Source organism: Seriola dumerili, unplaced genomic scaffold (genome assembly GCF_002260705.1).
Source record: "Seriola dumerili isolate Sdu_G_001 unplaced genomic scaffold, Sdu_1.0 BDQW01000138.1, whole genome shotgun sequence".
Taxonomy (NCBI): Eukaryota; Metazoa; Chordata; class Actinopteri; order Carangiformes; family Carangidae; genus Seriola; species Seriola dumerili.
The window spans coordinates 11,979,653-12,000,363 of record NW_019174393.1 but is presented as its reverse complement, the minus strand read 5'-3'; the positions used below and the strand labels follow the sequence as shown (position 1 = coordinate 12,000,363).

At 41.8% G+C, this 20,711-nt stretch overlaps 2 protein-coding genes across 2 annotated transcripts; both read left to right on the top strand.

Annotated features, from left to right (window-relative positions):
• Window positions 1–81: 81 nt before the first annotated feature.
• Window positions 82–10,882, top strand: fbln1 (fibulin 1). The gene is made up of 17 exons (XM_022749451.1): window positions 82–250; window positions 562–670; window positions 1,712–1,847; window positions 2,002–2,155; window positions 2,929–2,997; window positions 3,162–3,251; window positions 3,448–3,585; window positions 3,800–3,937; window positions 4,027–4,170; window positions 4,294–4,416; window positions 4,978–5,103; window positions 5,226–5,345; window positions 5,476–5,607; window positions 5,755–5,878; window positions 8,420–8,562; window positions 8,945–9,085; window positions 9,237–10,882. Exons 1-17 carry the CDS (start codon window positions 196–198, stop codon window positions 9,374–9,376), a joined length of 2,082 nt encoding a protein of 693 aa, XP_022605172.1. The 5' UTR covers window positions 82–195; the 3' UTR covers window positions 9,377–10,882.
• A 504-nt stretch (window positions 10,883–11,386) lies between these two features.
• Window positions 11,387–20,319, top strand: atxn10 (ataxin 10). Its single transcript, XM_022749836.1, has 11 exons — window positions 11,387–11,529; window positions 12,025–12,207; window positions 12,541–12,626; window positions 12,723–12,819; window positions 12,971–13,135; window positions 13,283–13,363; window positions 13,664–13,820; window positions 14,007–14,124; window positions 14,542–14,726; window positions 17,011–17,074; window positions 18,886–20,319. The coding sequence occupies exons 1-11, from the start codon at window positions 11,399–11,401 to the stop codon at window positions 19,068–19,070; spliced, it is 1,452 nt and encodes a 483-aa protein (XP_022605557.1). The 5' UTR covers window positions 11,387–11,398; the 3' UTR covers window positions 19,071–20,319.
• Window positions 20,320–20,711: the final 392 nt, after the last annotated feature.

The following is a 20,711-nucleotide window of genomic DNA, read 5'->3' as shown; positions in this document are numbered from 1 at the left end:
GCCCTCACCGCCCCTAAATCTCAACCCTCAAAGAATCAGTGTCGCTGTTACTGAGATGTTCTCCTTCCTGACGGAGCAGATTTCAGCAGGAGGCTCGCACCGTGCGCTGCCGTGATTCAGCCGCCATTTCTAATCATTTCACTAAATCATTTAACCGTAAAGTTTTGAGAATTTGTCGGTGGACACTTGAGTCCGATGGCGCAGTGGACTATACTTTTGTTCTCTTTGTACGGAGTTCTGCATGGAGAAGGTAAGAACATTGCCTAAGTTTGTCATTGAGGTGCAGAATCTGAACACATTTTCAGACTACGTGGTTTAAATTGCGTATGATTGCTTATTTAATTTTGAGAATATTATAGCCCAACCTACAAGGTGCTGTGGAAGTCCAGCTAGAGCCTATTTTCCATAAACTGTCTCTCTGAGAGTGTGAGCCCATTTAAATTAAATCTGAGTCAGGCACTGGCACTCAGGGGCAGCCTTGCTGTTTTTTCCATTCACTGTGCTGCATGCATGCTTCTGCTGTCTATTTCTAATCCCCATACCATCACTCCAACACTGCAGAGATTCAGCCTCCTACTGTAGAAAAGTGCTGTCAGGATGGGAGGGATCGCGCCCTGGGAGGACATGACTGTACAATTCTCCCCCTCATCTCGTCCTCCCACAACTGCAGGTAAGCAACACCTGGTTTCTCCAACAACCTTGGTGCTCTGGAGGGCCTCAACACGCGGCTCGCATTGACAGATCATGAGACCAACGGGCCCCTTTGGCACAGACATAAGAGCAGAAGGCTCAGATCCAAAGAGATGCCTTTTTGGTTGTTTCGTGTCTCTTTGTAGTTGTTTCATCGACTTCCCAACAAGAAATGTTAACAGTGGTTTCAAACTGAGGATCTGGCACAGGGATTAAGTGATCAGTCTATGAGTCCAGGGGCCAAAGAAGGGTCAGTACAGGAGCTCCAGGGAGGGAACACATGAGGATCATTACAAAGTACCGCACTGGCATTATTGATTGGTATGAAATAGTTTTGTAACCGATACATAACAACAAAAACATTATTGTGTCACGCTTGATACAGAAACATCTTCAAGTGGATGTGTGGAATTTTGCACTGGAAAATGTGAGTATCCTGTAGGCCAGTGTTTGTGATGGTATCTTTAAAAGCAGGAAATCCCCCCAGGGCTGTAAGTCCCATATCGTCTCCCCAGCCCCTCAGCCAGCCATCCCGCTACAGGGGAGGACTGCCACATAATAACTACATAGTAAGAACAGGCGTTAAGTGGCCCCCTGGAGCATTTTTAACACCCAAGGGCCCTGTTTGACTTTAAAAACATAGAGGTGGTGATTGATGAAATAGAGCAACACCTGGTCAACACATGGAGGTCAGAGGAGGGAACATTTGCCAAGGAAAGGCAGGAAGAGAGGGACTGGAAAGAGAATTTAGTCCAAAGCCAAATGAAGCATTTTCTCATAGAAATAGGTCATAAAAGTTACAACAGTGTTTATGGTTCATTTGTTTTATATACTTTTGTGCAAGTAAGTATGCAAGGTATTACAACACAAATCCACTGGCAGTCAGCTGATCAACTGTATCTGACGTAAACAGAAAGCATTTCTTAACACGCTTCTTATCCGACTCTCTGCTCATGGAGCACAGAGTGCAGTTTCTGTTCCAGATGAGGTCTCATGCTAAATTTCTGCTGTCTCTGTCCAGGATCGCCCAGGAGCAGTGCTGTGCAGCAGCAGTACTAGACAAGCTCTGTGACAATGGAATCAAACTGGCCCACAGTCAAGGGGCCTGTGAGAGGCCCTTCTTCCAAGGAGACCCCTGGGAAACTGAAATCTCGAAGGTGGTTCTCTCTTCCTGATGTCATCAACATTTTCACACCTCCCTACTCTTACATACAGACAGCACACTCAGGCGCTTATAAATCCCAAAGTGTGTGTTTCCTCTGAGAGTATGATGTCTTTTCACATTTTTCTTTTTACTGTCTCCCTGTTTAGATGTGTTGTGACTGCTGTATGCTCGGCCTGATGGCAGTGGGCCGGGGTTCGAGCTGCGAGCTGCAGGGCCTGTTGCTGGGGAGACAGTGTGCACACACAGCTGAAACCTGCTGTGGCAAAAACACAACAGCGGACGTCAAACGAAATGTTGAGGGTAAAAAAAACAAAAAAAAAACAGATTATCCTTCTTTTTTTCAGCCTTTTGTTTCTTGATTAGCTCCTCGTCTTATCATGTTTGTGAGACTCAAGTCAACGGAGGCCTTTGTGAAACAATCAACACATTAGGTGCCAAAAGGCTTTTAGCACAATATGATTTTATTAACCCTGGGAGCAAAAACCTTGACACTCACAATGGAGACTTCATACATTTCATGTGTTTAGGGTGAAAAGGATTAAAGAAGTACAGTAGGTGCATCACATCAAAACAGCGTTTTTAGAAGCAGAAAGCAGCATTATTAACAACGAGGGCTGGATAAATGACCTTGGTGTGGCAGCTGTGGACCGGATTGCTTCCCAAAAAGCCAGACAGACAGACAGGCAGACAGACAGACAGACAGACAGACCAGGTCACAGCAGCAGTCAGTAGTAGGCTAAGCTGGAGACACCCTGCCAAATGGGGACTTGTCATGGCTTGTAGCTTTTGTCACCTAGCTGGCTTCAGGTGAAAAAACACAAGCAAGTGGGAAGCACAGATTTTGCAGATCTGCAAAAACACTCTATTTGTCAAGAAAAGCAAATCACTGTCTTGCTCATGTAGAGCAAAGGCCAGAGTGATAAGAGCACGCCGAGAGCTCTGGAGTTGCATTGTGTGACAAGGTGTTTGACCCCTGTCCTCTTCAGGTATGCTGGGAATTCGATTGTGTTCGCTGTACTAAGAAAAATAAGGAGTCATACATGGTTGTAAAGTGACTGTTGTGTTTTCTACAGTTCCAGCGACAGCCGAGCCTAAAGCCAGCATTACTACCAAGCCTCCAGAGACACTGGACTCCTGTAAAGGTTTGACACCGTCACATCTTAATGTGATCTCCTTCGTTTATAGTAAGAGCCGTAATAGGTTTAAGCGCCAGCCTCTCGGTGGGACCTTGTCTTCCATCAGACAGTGACACGATTCCTGCGATCTGGGACACAGACGTCTTCAATTGTCTCTGTGCTGTTTTCAGACTCCAATTGCTCCCAGCTGTGTGTAGGTAATGGATCATGTACCTGCCACGATGGTTATCAACTGCAAAAGGATGGAGTGAATTGTGAGGGTAAGTGGTGTAAATGGAGGCATGGTCTCACCACAAATCTCCAGTTTTATCGCTTACACCTTAAATAATATCTGACAGTTGAAATGAGCTATAGAAACAAAAAAGTAACAGCACAATTTACTGAAAATGCTCTAATATACAAATAGGCCGATATAGATGGATAGACTTATGTTTGAGTGGATTTCTCTCTCCTCAGATGTTAATGAGTGTGTGACGGGAGGCCACAACTGCATCTTCGGCCAGTTTTGCATCAACACAGAGGGCTCCTTTCGCTGTCAGAGGGAAACCAGCTGTGGTACAGGGTATGATCTCAAAGAAAACAACAGTTGCCAAGGTAACAAGGCATTAGCACTCTAGGAATGATAAAAACAAAACCCTAAATCACAATATAGGTGGTCTAAATTGGCATGAGAGTGCCAAAAAAAATCCCTTCTAATCCTTAAATTATACTTTCTTCATATCCAGTTGTAAAAATATGTTCATATAGAATATTTGTTCAACATTTATGCACGGTATATTTATGCCATGAATCATCTCGCATGTTCCAGACATTGATGAGTGTGCGTTGGGGATCCATAACTGTGGACCAGACTTTTCATGTACAAACACAGCCGGCTCGTTCCGCTGCCACCCAAAGGAGAGGTGCGCTGACGGTTACATACAGGACGCCGCCGGCAGCTGTATCGGTGAGTTTGGTGTCACTCTCCAGTAAAAACATCCCACAGGTAAAAGGTGAGCTGGCCTGCTGACGGTTTTTTTTTTTTTGTCTCATTAGATATAAATGAGTGTGTGGCCCGCAGCAGCCCATGCCTGCCTGGCCACACTTGTATCAACACAATAGGCTCGTACACCTGTCGCAGGAACACAGTCACCTGTGGACGAGGCTATCACCTAACCGAGGACGGCACGCGCTGTGAAGGTAGATACTGTCACAATAAACGTATTTGCTCCAGTATTGTATTTTCAGATGTAATAGATGATTGTATCTGACCTTAATTCCTTTTAATCTAAAGACATGTTATTCCACTCTCTCCTCTCATAGATGTAGATGAGTGTCGCACAGGTAATGTGTGTGGTGAGCACGGCTGTGTGAACTTCGTGGGATCGTACCGCTGTGAGTGCAGAATCGGCTTCATCTTCAACAGCATCACCAAACTGTGCGAAGGTACCGTATTTATCACTGTCCATGAAAAACAATTAAAGTGACTAAATTAAAGTGAGTTGATGAGAACAAAGTGGCACGAAATACATTTTTTTCAATTCAATTCAAACTTTATTTCAGACCCACGAGAGTGTCCATAGTATTACTGTCACAAATATGAGTGTATCGAGGTGAAGAGGGTAAAAAATTGTACCAATGTACAAAAGTGTACAAAAACCCAATTACACTTGGATAGTGAAAAGGCAACCAGATGAACTAATAAACAAAAGATCCACAAGGCCTAACATCTGGCATCACAATATTATCATTATGTATTATTAACATGATATCTTTTTATGTTTTTACTTTATTTTTTCTTTTTTTTTCTAATATCGCGGTTATGGACAATAGCAGTGTGTTGCCAAAGCATATAAAGAAAAGACAGACAGCAACATTTTTCTCATGCAGCAACTGTGGAATTTTAGATTTTCACAAATGTCTCAATTCTAATCTGAGTTTGCATTTTGAGATCATCCGTATTATATATTTTCTAATCACTCATAACCTGTCCTCTGTGATCTTCAGATATCAATGAGTGCAGGCATTATCCCGGACGGCTCTGCGCCCACAAGTGTGAGAATACAGAGGGGTCCTACCAGTGCAGCTGCACCACTGGCTTCAAACTGTCCCATGATGGCAGAAACTGTGATGGTAAGCTGTGTTTTCATTGAATTAATTCATTCAGTGAAAAGAAAAACCCGGTCAGAAGTAGGAATTCTCCTGTGAGCTGATGAAGTACAAATTCTAAGTTGTAAAGAAACATTTCCCTACAGATGTGAACGAGTGTGAGGCCAACCCTTGCAGCCAGGAATGTGCCAATGTCTTTGGCTCCTATCAGTGCTACTGTCGCCGTGGTTACCAGCTGAGTGACATTGACGGGATAACATGCGAAGGTACTGTTGGTCTTTATGGTGCTTAGTGGGTGGAATACTAGTTGATGACTAGTTTCTTGTTGCGATCATCAGCTCACTACACTATATTTATCTGTGATACTAACCTGCCATTGTCCTGCTCTCCTCTCAGATATTGATGAGTGTGCTCTGCCTGCTGGAGGTCATGTGTGTTCCTATCGCTGCTCCAACGCCCCAGGAAGTTTCTACTGCACCTGCCCTCTCACTGGCTACACACTCACCCCCAATGGACGCACATGTCAAGGTCAGCAGACAAACCTTAATCTCCATATTTTACCTATTTAAAAAGCATCTCAGAATCAAACCTTAGGAATGATGAAGAAAGTTTGACAAGGAGTAAAAATGCACCTGTTCCTGCATCTTTTTTTTTTTTTTCCTCCTGTGATTTCAGACATTGATGAATGTGCAGCAGGGAGCCACACCTGTTCTGTCTCTGAGAGCTGCGTCAACGTCCAGGGAGGGTTTCGCTGCCTGTCCTTCCAGTGTCCTCCAAACTTCCGACAAGCAGCACAGGGGTGAGCGCTGATGGCTGCTTGGTTATGACCAGCTGTTGAAATGAAACGGTTGATTGGCCCCTGAGCTGTGCATGATGCATCTTACTCGGCTGTAGTTTAGTGTCAAGACTCCGTCATCCGTCATCTTTCTCATTTTACACTCATTCTTTGTTTCACTCATATCTCCCTGTGTTTGATTTCGGCGCACTGTTGACATTTGCCCGCAGCTTTCCGTCACAAACTCCTCTCTCACTCTCTCGAGCTTTCATTCGTTGCTGCCTCTCTCAGTCTTTTCCCTCTTTTAGCGTCTACCCCACGTGTGTGCAGCCATTTCTGCCCTCCATCCAATGAGCACTTCCTTTCATTTGTCCCTTCCAGCCGTTGCGAGCGCGTAACTTGCGAGTTCACGCGGGATCCGGCGTCGTGTTTCTCGCTTCCTCTGAGGATCTCCTTCTACAACGTCAGCTTCCCCACCAACACTCCCGTCCCCGCCGACGTTTTCCGGATGGGTCCCTCCAGTTCCGTCCCGGGAGACCAGATGCTGTTGAACGTGGTGTCCGGAGACGAGGAGGGATACTTCATCGCGCAGCAGCAGGCCCACGGGGGAGTGATCTCACTGCGCCGCGTCTTGTCTGAGCCCCGGGACTTCTTTCTCACCGTGGAGATGAGGCTGATTCGTTATGGAACGGCGCATCTGTACATGGCCAAGATTGCTGTGTTTGTCACACACGAGCAGCCCATCCGACCCTCGAGAACATCGCCATATTAACAGTCCTTGTGAAACCGAAAGGGATACTTCCCGTTTTGTATTCACCACTGATGTATGGTTTTCATTTTCATCCATCCTTTCCTTTATAGCTCCGGCTTTCCATCCACCCTTTATTGCAGTTAATAAGCAACAAATCTATAATTCTGCCAAAAACACTTCTTAATATACTCAAACATGACGCTACAGAAGTCTGTTTTAGTGAATTTGCGTAGTTTATTTAAAAAATGAGTTCATTTTATTACTAAATTAACCGCTCTCTCTTATTTCTCAGTATCCATTTGTTACATACCCTGTTTTTCCTATTCCAGCTCATCATTTTTTGGACCACATGGGGCCTGTGAAATTGTCTCTCATTAACTGCCATTATGCTCTGGATGGAAAGTAGGAAATTCAGCTGTTTTATTTATTCTAGGAAATGATGGAGCAGTTGTTATTTGGGATACTAGGACATTTCACGTACCACTAGATGGGGCTCATTAACTGCAGAAGATCTCTACAACACTGTGTCAATATTGTTCATATGCATTAAGTCCTACCTCATGTCTCTGCGGCAGCTTCCCTTTATTTGTACTTTCTATGTGTTTGGAATTAAAAAGTGACAGATAAAAATGGCTTTTCACTCTTTAATATCTGAGCACACATACACACACCGCCAATGGTTTCTGCCACTACTCTCGTGCTTCGTCCGCTGTGGTCATTTTTTAATGTAGAAACCAATTTTTCCTACGATCTGTTCCAAGCGGCCTCACCATAGGATCAAACAGACCTCGCCTTAGCGGACAAGAAAGAAAAATAAGCGTGGCACTTATTTATGGGCACCTGGGGCCCAGCCAGCATGGGGGCTCAATTAGTGGTGCAGCGGCATTACAGCACATATGATGGATGGTGCTTCTAGTGTTGGTATTGGGTGGTTATCAGTTAATTTGCTGTAAATGATACCAAAAGTCTAGTAGCTGTGTTTTCCACTGTTCCACTTTCCTCCTGGTGGTTTTTTTGGGTTTGCTGCATATAGAGCTGATTGAAAACGCAAAGATATGAAATATATGTGGCTGTAATTCTTCCAGATCTTTGGATTATATAACCACCTGTTTTTCCAAAAAATGCAAAGTGAATTATTTTATACATGTAGAAATAGTGAAATGCTTTATAATGATACTAATAGTATCTTTTTTGGAAAGTGTATACAGTCATTTGCAGATGCATCTCTGCAGATTCTGTTGCTGATTATGTCAAACTGTTTTTCCTTCTCCTATAATGTGAATGTGATGTCATTGAACCAAATCAAATGACATTCATTCTTACACACCCTGTGCTGGGTTGGCATTTCACTGGTGTGTAATACCACACAATCATCTCTGTGGCTTTGGCGTCCGGCTTTTAGCGAACGACTTGGACTCACCTGCTCGCTGCTAATTACATGGCTCTGCTCTTGCAGCAGTTTTTGAGGTTACGTTTGAAAGCGCTACTGTCTTCACACTGGGGAACCCTCACAAATATGATTCCATGGTTTGGAGTCAGGGTTTGGCCTCTTTTTAGGGCACTCATCGCCTGGTTAACCATAGAGGTCTATGGGGCTATTCAGGTGTTGCCAGGTTTCTTCTTGCTCAACTCAACTGTGCAGTTTTGGTCAAATGTTTTTCTTACATTGCTGCCGTACATGGGTATAGATTGTGTTTATCCGTATTTTCTGTATTCTTCTTCTTTTGCCACATGTCATAAATCCTGTTTTTTCAACTCTTCCATACTACTTCTTCTTTTTTCTTTTTTTTTTATCACGGCCGTCTGTCCCTCAGATCCAGACCTGATGTCTCAGCTGGTTTGCGTTGTATTAAGGCCTGCCAACCTAACAACATCGGCTGTGCTCTGGACCCCGTCCACCTCATCACCCACACCGTCCTCTCTCTGCCAACCTTCAGAGACTTCGATGGACCAGAGGGTAGGATGAAGTGGAATGAAATAAAATTCTTAGAAGCAGCTTTCTGATGGCTACGCTGTAACATGCTGCATACGTGATTCTTTGTGATGATTGTATGAAATGTGCCTTTTTTGTCTATGATGACAGTGTGAATTTGTTCTAGGATTCTGTATTATATTATTTAACTCAGTAGCTTGTCATAGCAAATTCTAAAATCGTTTGCAGCCTCAATGAAACACAACTTTCCGCCCACCAACCTGCAGCACATGAGATTCAATTACACATTTCAACCCACAAAACAATTGTCTAATGGTGGCGGAAATGTCTGATTTGAAGAGCTGATTGCGCTCCGTGGTTTTCTTCTATCAGACTAATAAAAACTTCAAACCGATTCTTCCAACAGAAATAGTTTTCCTGCGGACAACTGTGGCGGCTAACCCTGCTCTTCTCCCTGGCGCAACCGATGTTCTCTTTGAAATCGTGGCTGCAGATGAGCAGTTCTCCTTTGACGTGGTGAAGCGCTCCCACCAGGGCTTGATTATGGGTAAGAGGAGAGAGTATCACTATGAACCAACCAGCCAGTCAGTCTCGTACCACATCCCTTATTATGGACTATCGTATCATTTACTTCTCGTATATCTATGCGAAAACTGAATTTGAGTGACTAATCTCGATCTGTGTCTCCCCCCCCTCAGGTGTTGTTCAGCAGGTGAAACCTATCATTGGCCCCAGGGATCTTGTGTTGGAGGTGTCTATGAATTATGTCAAGTCAGGGGTCATTTCCCATCGCAACGTTGTCATGGTCCACGTCTTTATCTCTGAGTTCTGGTTCTGAGCTGAGGTAGGAAGGCGATGAAAATACTGCATTAGCAATACAACACATGACTTGGCAACTATTATTTAAGTATAGGTTTGAATATTTGGAGATGCCATGTTTATTGTGCTGTACATTTAACAAAAAAGCCTCAAAGGTTAATGAAGTTGCTTGCAGGATTTCAAGCACAGATGCACCGAATCAAGTTAACAGCGGCAGTTTCCATCCCATCCGGGTCATTAGTTTACAACAGGTATTTGTCATTTCAACGCAATTCATACAGATTAAAAAATAAGACATACTCAAAAGATAGTATCACAAAAAAAATAAAATGTTAACCTGCTGGTGGTGCTAGAGGAAAAGTCAGGGAGATTCATCCTCTGAGGAACAGGCAACAGCTGTTAAGAAATTTCAGTGTGGACCAAACTAATGGTGCAACCGACCATTCCAACATTGCCGTCCATAGAGCCACGTTGCCAGCATGGTTAAAAAGTTATTTTTCAAGCAGCAAAACAGACAAATTTCTCAAATGATACATCTAACCCAGAAATGTTGAACGTTACATGCCTTTTATAAGAGTGGAATTAAATAGAGTCATAGATTAACAAGGCAATAGCCAGCTCTCATCTCCTTAACCACTGTGTTCTGTGTTTAATTTGAATTCAGACTTTGTTGTCGTAAGTGCCACTATGATAGACTAGAGCCGTTTGATGTTTGCTCCATTTCATCTGTTTTGACACGCCAGATGTAACATGCTTCATTTGAAAATAAAATGATTCGTCCATGGACTTGCTTTCAACACCGACTTTGTTTTGTACCATCAGGCTGCTCGACCATCTGTGAATAATACAGACATGGCGCAGTTATTTGTGTTCATGTTTTGCACTGAGGAGAGCTTCCACTGCAGACTAAACCAGCCGTCGTCTAGTTAGAATAACTGAGGTTTCCAGAATAACTAAAATCTGATAGGATGTCCTGTTTTTCCTGTAACTGAAACCCTTCCGATTCCCCATCATACCTTACCACTTCCAGTTTGTGAGGATATTTCCAGTTATTCTGCTCAAAGAATGAGTGATGGGAATCCTATATTGGGAATGTTTGGTTCTCGGAGTACCTCATCTTAAAGCTGACAAATTGCTTGAGGTGGATACCTCTTACCATCCATAATCTACTCTCTTCCACATCGATCTGTCTTTCACCACTGCTGTGCTGTGCCTAGCCAGTGAAAACACAGGCGACAACCTTATGGAGGAAAATCCTGTAATCGAAAATTCGCCACACTACATGGAAATCCCAGAGGCCTGTCCTGTGGCTTTGTTGTTGCAGCTGCAACAATTGTCCCACAACTTGTCTCAGCTTCAGACCTATTAAACATTGCTTTGGGTGAACTGATTTAAGATGTGGGTGCAGCTGCAATTTACAGCCTGAAGAACACTTATATCTCAGAAATTATTGGGCAGAATATTATGGGGCATGACTAAATATAGCACGAGCAATGATGATAATGCGATGATATTGTTGAATGATGAGGGCTGGATGTACTCCAAGTTTATGTTATACTGTCAATAAATGTAATTTTCTTTTACTGTGGCTTATGTGGTAAATTTTAGTATATGTCTTACATTATTTGATTACATGTTTAATGTATTATGTTTTATGCATCTAGTGTTCATCTAATGCACTTGGATGTGTGTTTGATCAAATTACAGAGCTATTACGGATTATTATTAGAAATATAACATGGGGCCAGGTAGTATTGCACACTGCTCAGAAATGGAAGGGGAGTTAGCAGGGGTTAATCAACTCATTTTTGACCAAATAAAGTGCTTTAACCCCCTTACTACCAAAATAATAACAATATCATCTAATTTCTTCCTACTTCGAGTATTACATGTTCCACTCCTGCTCTCTGACAGCAGTTTAGGCAAGGAGCTGTGTGAAAACAGCAGCACATGCTCTGACTCCGCCTTCGCCCTGGATTGAACCAATAGTGTGTTAGAGATTCTTCCGGACGTCCCGCCCACACGCATGAAGAAGGGAAACATGGCAGCAGTCACCAACATCAACCTGGACCTCTCAGCGTCTATCGCTGGCATTTTGAATGAAAAACACTGCCCTGAGCACTTGCAAACTTTGAAAACATTCACGACTGCGTTACGGGACAGGGAATACAGGTGCGGACAAAGTAATTTACTGCCTTTTTAAACGGAAACCGAGGGTGTTAGCTTACCGGCTAAGCTAGCCTGAAGTCCAGCCGTTAACTACGTACTGTCAAATATAAGCGGAATGGTCCATTATCTACCGTTATTCAGGCCAATTTAATTCTGTTACTTTATCACTAAAATGTTGGTTTAGAAGTATATCCAGCAATATGACTGCCGCAGTTTTTAAACACAAAAGCAATGAGGCTCTTCTGCTGCACACTAACAATGACGACAGATATTTTCAATTACATTTTCAGAGCAGACATTTTGAATTGTCATAGCCGTAAAAGCACAGGTGGAACTAATATAGTTAAATATACTGTTGTCCAAGCAATTATTGAAGCTCGAAGTAGCAATTAACAGTGTTATTAGCCACACCTGTGCCTACTGTGAAAAGGGTCTCTTCAACTTAATTTCACTCCACATTTCATTGATTGTCTTTGTTGGTCAACTTTGTGTTCTCAGGGATGCCGTGGAGGAGCAGGCGTTCTCCCGTCTCCTGGAGGTCCTGACCAGACTCAGTGATGAGCTGCAGACTGCCAACAAGGACAGTGAGTCTGTCCCCCTGCAGCTGCAGTTGATTGCTGAGTGCTTCAGGGCCCAGAGGAACTCTTGCGTCCAGAGCACACGCAACCAGAGTCTGCTCAGGTAATTCCAGATACAGTGCTGTGTTATTGAGATGGTGGGGAAAGAATAATAGAATGTCAGGGGGGTCTTCAGCTACAGAAATTCTTAGTTAAATAATTGGCATGTAATTTGTTTGACCAATAATGGTATGGTCTCAAAAAATACCATAGACTATGACACAATATGAATTCAATGTGATATGTTGACTTTATTACATTGCTATTGCATAAAGTTGCGTTATATATGTTGTATTATTATGTCCACCTGCCTTTATCTTCTTCGACAAAAAAATAAATGAAGAGGCAACTGAACATACAGTAAATTCAAGATAATCTAATACTATTTTTCATTTAGGGAGCTTGGTTTTATGGATGTTTCCCTTAAAGTTCTGGGCTTCCTTCATAACATAAATTTGGAGTGCAGAGATGGCATATTTGAACGTAAGTCCTGAATAATCCCTAATTAAATCTGATCATCTTTAAATAGAACCTTTTTTAATATTAACCCATTCATCTAAATTATACCATGTCGTCCAGCTCTCCGTTGTGGGATCCAATTCCTCGGTAACTTAGCTGTGGGAAACCAAATGTGTAAAGACGACATCTGGCAGCTGAGCTTCCCAAATCTTCTCCTGTAAGTTGTGTGTTTGACACAATAGTAGCTATGTTTTTACATCAGTAAACAACACTATTTTACACAACTACTTGAATTATAGTTTAAACTATGCTTCTTTTATTATAAATTTTTGTCCTTACAATGAGTCAACCCAGTCATGTATGAACAGGCAGCTGCTCAGTGCTGATGATGAGAAGACGGTGAACTACGCCTCTATGGTACTCCACACATGTCTGGATGAAGCCAAGGTGGAAGAGCTGTCTGAGCCCCACAACATTGAGCTTGCACTCAGGGTGATGGAGCTCTGTAGGACTCAGCCTGACCTGGACTGGACGTAAGTGTTTGTGTCTGTAATGGTGCATGCAATACAATTATTAGTTTCTATGTGCAAAGAGTTTATAGTTTGTGTGTCATTTCAAGGTATTACTTGTTTTCTACTACTTACTAATAAGGTTTTCATGGTGTATTTATGAATTTACAGGGTTCTCATTGCAACCCAACATTTCCTCAAGTCTTCAGCTCTGGTGGAGAGCATGTACTCAGGGATGTCTCACCATGAAAGGTACTTTACTTTTAGTATTGTGACAGACAGATGCACAAAGATGAATAAGATGTCATGATGGACCTATAGCTCTTACAGAAAGTGACGTGCTGATAAAGACAGTTTTTATTAAATCACTATTAAAGGACTGTCCTGAATCCAGACTAAGGATTTTAGTGGTTCTGATTCTGATATTGTAGAATAACCAGTGATATACCCAGAAAAGTTATGTCACAGAATACTACCTAGTACAGATAGAGAAGACTGATGTTTAATAGTGAAAGATAATCTAGATGTGTCTAACGGATTTGTGTTTTACAGACTTACTCTGCTAGAGCTGCTCTTTGCCCAACTAAGAGAGGAGGACTCAGAGGAGTGTGGCATCCCACCCAGCGTGGCTCGTTTCCTGGCTAATTCCTTCCAGAAAGGTTGTGGAGCTGTGCTTACACTTGCCACAGGTTCTGCTTCCAGTGATGAGGTACTTGGACTATGTGAAACTTTTGGCAAACATTTTTTCAGTTGTATTTTAGAAGTCCACATTCTCATTTTTTAAAAATGGGGAATAGACTGAGACTAACACTGCCAAAGAGCATGATTTCCCCATAGCATTATCTCGCATCCTTTCTTTGTGTGACTGACACCTGTTGGTTGTAATCCCCTGTAGGTCCTGCAGGAGGCACTGACAGTGATTAGTCTGCTGGACGTTCTGTGTGAGATGACCTCAGACCACAGGCAGTTCATGTTCCTACAGGACCACCCTGACCTTCTAGTGACCACTGTTGGTAAATGAAAACACACACTCACATAACCTCACTGACCGGGTCCACAACTGGAGTCTGTTGGTCAGAATTGGCTGTCTTAGGGTAAATATGTCATCTGCACACCATAGGCACTTTTTAAGTGGTGCTGCGCAAGATCCAGATTCTCATCAAATCACCCACAGAAATGCAATTCCTGCACACAATCCTCCTCCATGCTGACAGGCAATAAAAGACACAACAGAGTTCAAATACAGATAAGTTTGGCGCAAATTATTTCATTGGGTACTTAAACAACATGTTTAAAGTAAATTTATCTAGAAATGAAATTCCATCATAATCTGTAATTAGCTGAAATGGTTTAAACTTGGGATAAATTAAATGTCTTTTTTTCTCTTTTTCTACCTTTTCTGCTTTTCACCCTTTACCTGTTCACTGCAGAGCTCCTGGCGCAGGTACATGCCATAGGGAAGGCCAGTAAGAATATTTTCAGCGCTGCTCAGAACTTCTCCTCCTTCAGTGGAGATGGAGACTTTTCTTCCCATTCCCCTGTCATCAGCTTCAAGGCTCACCTCATCCGGCTGATAGGAAACCTCTGTCACAGCAATACTAACAACCAGAAGAAGGTTTGGAATGGATGGATGTGAATGAATATGTTTAAAGTTAAACATGTTGGACATAACCCACATAGCCCAAATTATTGAAAATATGTTTTACACAGATTTTCTGTTCAGGTCAAGAAAGAAAAACATTTTTTTTTTTTTTTTTTTGATTTGCTTGTTCTTTGGTCCTTAAACATGCATGAAATCTGCTTTTTCTGAGGCTAAAAACCCACTGCCATTGTAATATAACAAAGCCAAGGAATATATAGTTTAGGGCAGAAGCTGTTAGTTGATCAAGAGAAAAATAACTAAACAATTCTGATAATTAATTGCTGTTAATTGTCATTTTTTAAGGAAAATTGTTAAAGCTTTGCTGCTTTCTGTCTCTTAAAATGGGAGGATTTGCTGCTTTTTCCCCCTTTGTTTATTTGTTATAATTCTGTCTGGAAATTAGGGTTTGGAAAAAATATGGAATTCAAAGAAAGGAAATGTATAGAGAACCTTAATTGTGATTCAGGACAATATTTTTTAAAAATTGTGATACTTTTTTTCCACATCAGCACTTATTCATCACATTTTTTTCTTTTCTAATCCACTGGGTCCCTCCTCTAAATGGGATCTGGGGCCTCTTAAGATTTAGTGAGCACCTTGATCAGTCTAACACAATGGGGTCAAAGGTCAAGAAGAGAGTGAGAGGTCTGGGAGGCCCCCATGGTCTTGCTTTGACAGACCCATCTCTACACTAAATTGGCATCTTTAGAGTGCAGGTTCTAGTAATGGGCTGTTGTATCAAACCACATGATCTCCTGAGGACTGAGAATAACTGAGGACCGCAAATTAGTCTAATATCTAATGGAGCATGAGGCTGTGTGTTCCTATGGCTGCAAGCTTATGAGTTCTTTCAACACAACAGCTTGGTTTTGCTCTGAAATGTGAAACATTCCCTCCCTCGTGTTTTATCAGTTTGTCTCCATCGCCATCTGTCAGCATCTCACTATTAACATGAAAAACAGATAATAAAGTGGATGGGGAAGAGTTGGCCTCTATCTATGGCACATTATAGACTCAGTCCTACTTAATAGAAACAGATTTGTGGAATGCCTGTGGGATGGCCACCCTCAGCTGGCCTCACTATAATATTTATGGATGCTGATCTGTGGTCTGTCAGTGGTCAGAAATCACCCCATATCTGTTTTCACTAAGATCTCTTCCAGTAAACCAAATGTCATTCTGTTCACCTTTGGGAGAGATTGTAATTTAAGATGTGCATGCAAAGCACTGAACTGCATGCACCGGGCTGAAGTCAGGGTACAGTCGCTTGTTATTCATCTCTGTATGGGTTTGGACATAATGTAAGCAACTTCAGACAGTCATCCTGAAAGTGGAAAACGCAGACCTGGGTGCTTGTGTTAGTCAGCGACTTTGTTTCTTTGACAGTTGAAATGACATTTCCATTTTCTGAAACTCAGCACTTGGTGGTGTTCTGGTGCTCCTACCAATATATTTGAAGGGTAACCACAATGGCAAGAGGAGGGCAACAGCAAGCAAAGACAATAATTAAGCCTATAGAATCAGACAAATGATACAGAGCAGATCACCCTGTTGTGACAGTCGCAGACTAACCCACAACCACACTGCTGCTTTTGCATTGACCTGAGGCTCTGCTAAGGACAGGGACACTTGTGTTGAAAGAATTTCTTTCCTTAATGAATTTGTACTTACTTTGTTTTCTCTTTAAACAGTGATTTCTAGCTAGACTGCTCTGCTTGACCAAATCCTACAATTCCCTGAAACGTTTCTACGTTTTAATTGTACTGATGAGAGCTTTCTCAGTTTTTATAGAAAATGGGCAATCTGTGCTTGTGGTATGTTTGTTTTTTCAGCAGCATGGACAAAGCATGGACATCAGACCTGTGTGGTGAAAAGCAAAACATATTGGTCCTGTTAATACAACTCTCACCCATTGCTTAGAAAATGCCTATCAAAAGTTTTGTTTTCCTTTTCTTGCTTTGTTTTCCATATATGTAATTTCAAGTTTTCTATTGTCCCAAGGTCGTTTTTATCAGACCAATCATTATAGAATGGCCTGATACATGGAGTGATAAAATTACAAAGGAAATAATGGCATATACAAATATAATAATTAAACACTTAAGCTTTGTTGAGAAAAGAAATTGTCAATAACAGTTTGTCCATTTGTCATAACTGTTGAAAAAGCAATGCTAAATGCTATGATGAGAAATCAAAATTTAATCCACATGAACCAGTATACAAGTCTCTCACATCTCACTGAATTTGTTTTCTTCAGGTTAGAGAACTGGAAGGCATTCCCCTCATCTTGGACAACTGCAACATTGACAGCAACAACCCATGTATCCTTTTTCTGATCTGGAAATACAGACACATCTGTGTCTATGTACATATATTGCAAGTTTGTTCATTGTTCATATTTATGCTTAGAAGTCATTTTAGTCATCGTGTCTTGTGTTCTGGCACTTTTAGGATTGGATTTGGCATGTTTACACAGGAAGGTTGGTGAGTTTGCGACCAAAAATAACATCAAGCTTTAATTACTGCAGTGTGAGCAGGCTCGCCAACCAAACGTGCTGAAATTTGAACATAACCTTGTTCACCACCTTTCAATTCATCTTTGCCTGCAGCTGGTCAACAGTGTCAACTGATGGGATGCATTCAGTGTTAGTCATTTGGGCTGCCTGTAAATGCTACTTTTTGTCTTGAGAAGCGTTCAAGTCGAGTTTGTTTAGTACACTGGAACTGCTTTGTGTATAATGTTGTTTTTCTTGACACTGTGTGAGAGACATTAATTCAGTACTATGGTAATTATTTAGACCACAGTGGTGCTTTTGTATTAGATTGCATTTTGATATGTCTTTGTAATGTTTTATCAGCCCCCACTCGCATACATGGGGGGGGCAATATGACACAATCCAGTTCAACAACACCACTATGTCCTCTAAAATTGGTGTACACCTGAATCTCTTTGACACATTGTCAACAAAAACAGAACAGTGTAAGCTTCGGAGACATGATTTTATTGAAGCCCTCTTGTATTGGTTTGCATTAGATTGCACTGCTCTACTTTTACACAGTGATAACTCTGTGTTGTAAGTGGAGATTCTGCTCCCACTGCAACTTAGTACATCAGCTGATGTAAACCAGCATGACCTTGAACTGGAGGGAGTATACATACTATGTGCTTTCAGTGCCCTTATAGAATATACTCTTATTCACTGAGCTTCAACCGCTGAGTCGTCCCCAGCCTCCGCTGGGCATCCTGTTACCAGTTGGTATTAGTTTGCTAAAAAGAGGGCACTGTGCCAGACTGTCTTTTAACCAGGTCAATAGTCTGAGCTGAGCCTTTGTCCCCATGCTCTTCTCCCATATATGCTTACACACACATACACTGCCCACCACTTCCTCCTTTTTTCATGTAGGTGTCAGCGTTTGTTTCTGCTCAGAGAGAGACTGTCAAACAAAAAAAAGTTTATTGGATTTCTGCATGAAACTTGAGAGGGGTGAGTTGAGAATGTTTTCTATCACAAAACATAACCTGTCTGTGAAACTCGTTTGTTTGTTGGGCTGTCTGCGTACTCAGCAACTTGAGGAAAATACCAGGTTCTCAAGAGCTTGACATCCTGAGTTGGACACTGAAAACATTTGGCATATGTTGCTTGTTTCACTGTTAAGTTCTCCACCAGTCTACATTTAAGTTCTTTTTTTTTTTTTTTAATCATTATTTTATTTTTTTACATATGCAGTTTTTCATGAATTTTATTTTGTAAATGCATCTTGTTTTACAACTGCTTGCACACGCTCATGTCTAGCATTAAACATTAATTTGTTTGTAATTTAAGGTGCAGTAAAATCGGTTCAAAGTGGTAGAGACATTTCAGCTGATACTGGGACATGACAAATAATTTTTACACCTGACTAAACTTGAAGTTCCTGCTTGCTGTTGGAGTTATGAACTTTAGCTGTTACTAATTACTAGCTCTTTTAGTATTTTTTAAATTACATTTATTTTTTCCATCGATGTTCTCTTCATTTGGGCAACCAACTAATGTCTAAAAAACATGTTTAAAAGTACCAGGAAGAACCACAAGGTAGTTTATTATCTTGAACTGAAATTCTGATGTTCCTGTCCTTAACTGGATGCCTCCAGTCATCAGCCAGTGGGCCATCTTCGCCATCAGGAACCTCCTAGAACACAATACGCAGAACCAGGAGCTGGTTGCCGATCTGGAACGGCGTGGCCCTGCTGACTACTCTGCTCTCAGGGAGCTGGGTTTCCTGGTGGAGGAGCGAGATGGAAGCCTGCTGCTCAAACCTGTGAGGAAAGACTCATAAAAACCTTGGAGAAGCAGCCAGGAGAAAGGAGATCCTCAACTCACAAGCAGGTTTTCATGTGAAGTAATTGGGAAGGGAATAAAGTACATGTGCATGCGCTTGTGTGAACATGTACTCTTATTGTGAGTACATTGTTAATGTTACCTAGTATTAGTAGTAAGCTTCATTTGAGGGTAAATGACTCATCCTCTGTCAAACACATGTTTTGTGCCTGTCCAGAAAAACTGACAGCCACACTGCCAGTATATTAAGCAGAGAAGTGCTTTTAAATCAGATATTTCTATCAGAAGAGTATGCATAACGTACTTTTCTACCTCTGTAATGTTAGTACTCATGCTCAGACGGGCCGTACAGTATTCTTGACAAACAAAAGGCCCATGGGGTCCCCCTGGTACAAAGGCAGAGGTCAGGATATCAGAAGCTCTTGTTCTGTCTTGACCTGAGTCTGGGAAATGAAGAGTCTGGGATAGACGAGCACATGCTGGTACCTTTTGGCAAGGCTAATGCTTTGTGGTTTAATCCAAAGACAAAAAGCACCACAGTGTCCGGGCTTTTCACCATTCACTGACACTGATGTTACCAGCAGGGGTTGGGGTTTAATTCCAGGCCCATAGTGACTTCTGCAGTAACTGTGAAACAGAGAATGACCAAAACATGATATAATCAACCCCCTCACCACCTTACCTAATTAAATGGTGGTGTCTTTGCCAGGGAGACAAAGACTTTATTTTTTTCCTCTTTCAAATGCTTAAAATACCTGCTACTTTAAAGTGACATAATATCATTAATGTTATTTGAATCTGATGAAATCTAAGTGCTAAATGCAATACTAAAACTAATAACAAACTATGCATGTTTTGTAATTTAAAAACAATATACAGCATGAGCTTGTCACTGTAGCTCTGCTTGCTTTTGCTTTTGCAATGCTTCTTGGATTAAGGCTGTAACAGTAATGAGTTTTATACTCAACATAGTTTAGTGAATTTACTCTTGTTCTTCATCATCTCACTCTTAATCTATTTCTATACATAAATAAACGCATGAGGGCTTATGGAACGCATCATAGATCATTAACCATCTATAAACTCACAACATTGAGTTTATGTTTTACTCCTTGGACTGCTTCTCTTTCCTCTCAGCTATATTTGAGTTTTACCAGACTGCATAGACTTATTTTTAGGGATTTAGTAAATACTCTGTGTGTGTGTGTGTGTGTGTGTGTGTGTGTGTGTGTGTGTGTGTGTGTGTGTGTGTGTGTGTGTGTGTGTGTGTGTGTGTGTGTGTGAGAGAGTCTGTGTGTGTGTGAGAGAGTCTGTGTGTGTGTGTCTGTGTTTTCACGCTTCTTCTGTTGATCAGTGATAGTGGTACTGGATCAGTAGTTGATGTATGAGAGCATACTGAAACTGTGTATGTTCGAAGAGTGAGTGCATGAATGAATGAGTGAGTGAATCAGACCAGAAGCATTAGTTTGCAGAATGACATCCCTCCCTGCTTCTCCTGTTGCTGGATAAGCTGAACAGTCCTGACACCTCAACAATACAGCGCTTTACAGGCCTGCCCACACCCTGCTCCACCCTGTTTGCTCTGCCTCTGATTTTTAATGACAAAATGTATTGAAACAATCGGCTGGACTCTCCCCTC

Coding starts and splice junctions, on each gene's coding strand:
- fbln1 (XM_022749451.1), top strand. CDS start 196: ATGGCGCAGTGGACTATACTTTTGTTCTCTTTGTACGGAGTTCTGCAT. Junction 3,586..3,799: donor AGAAAACAACAGTTGCCAAG/GTAACAAGGCAT, acceptor CGCATGTTCCAG/ACATTGATGAGTGTGCGTTG. Junction 5,346..5,475: donor TGACGGGATAACATGCGAAG/GTACTGTTGGTC, acceptor CTCTCCTCTCAG/ATATTGATGAGTGTGCTCTG.
- atxn10 (XM_022749836.1), top strand. CDS start 11,399: ATGGCAGCAGTCACCAACATCAACCTGGACCTCTCAGCGTCTATCGCT. Junction 13,136..13,282: donor CAGCCTGACCTGGACTGGAC/GTAAGTGTTTGT, acceptor ATGAATTTACAG/GGTTCTCATTGCAACCCAAC. Junction 14,125..14,541: donor CCTTCTAGTGACCACTGTTG/GTAAATGAAAAC, acceptor TGTTCACTGCAG/AGCTCCTGGCGCAGGTACAT.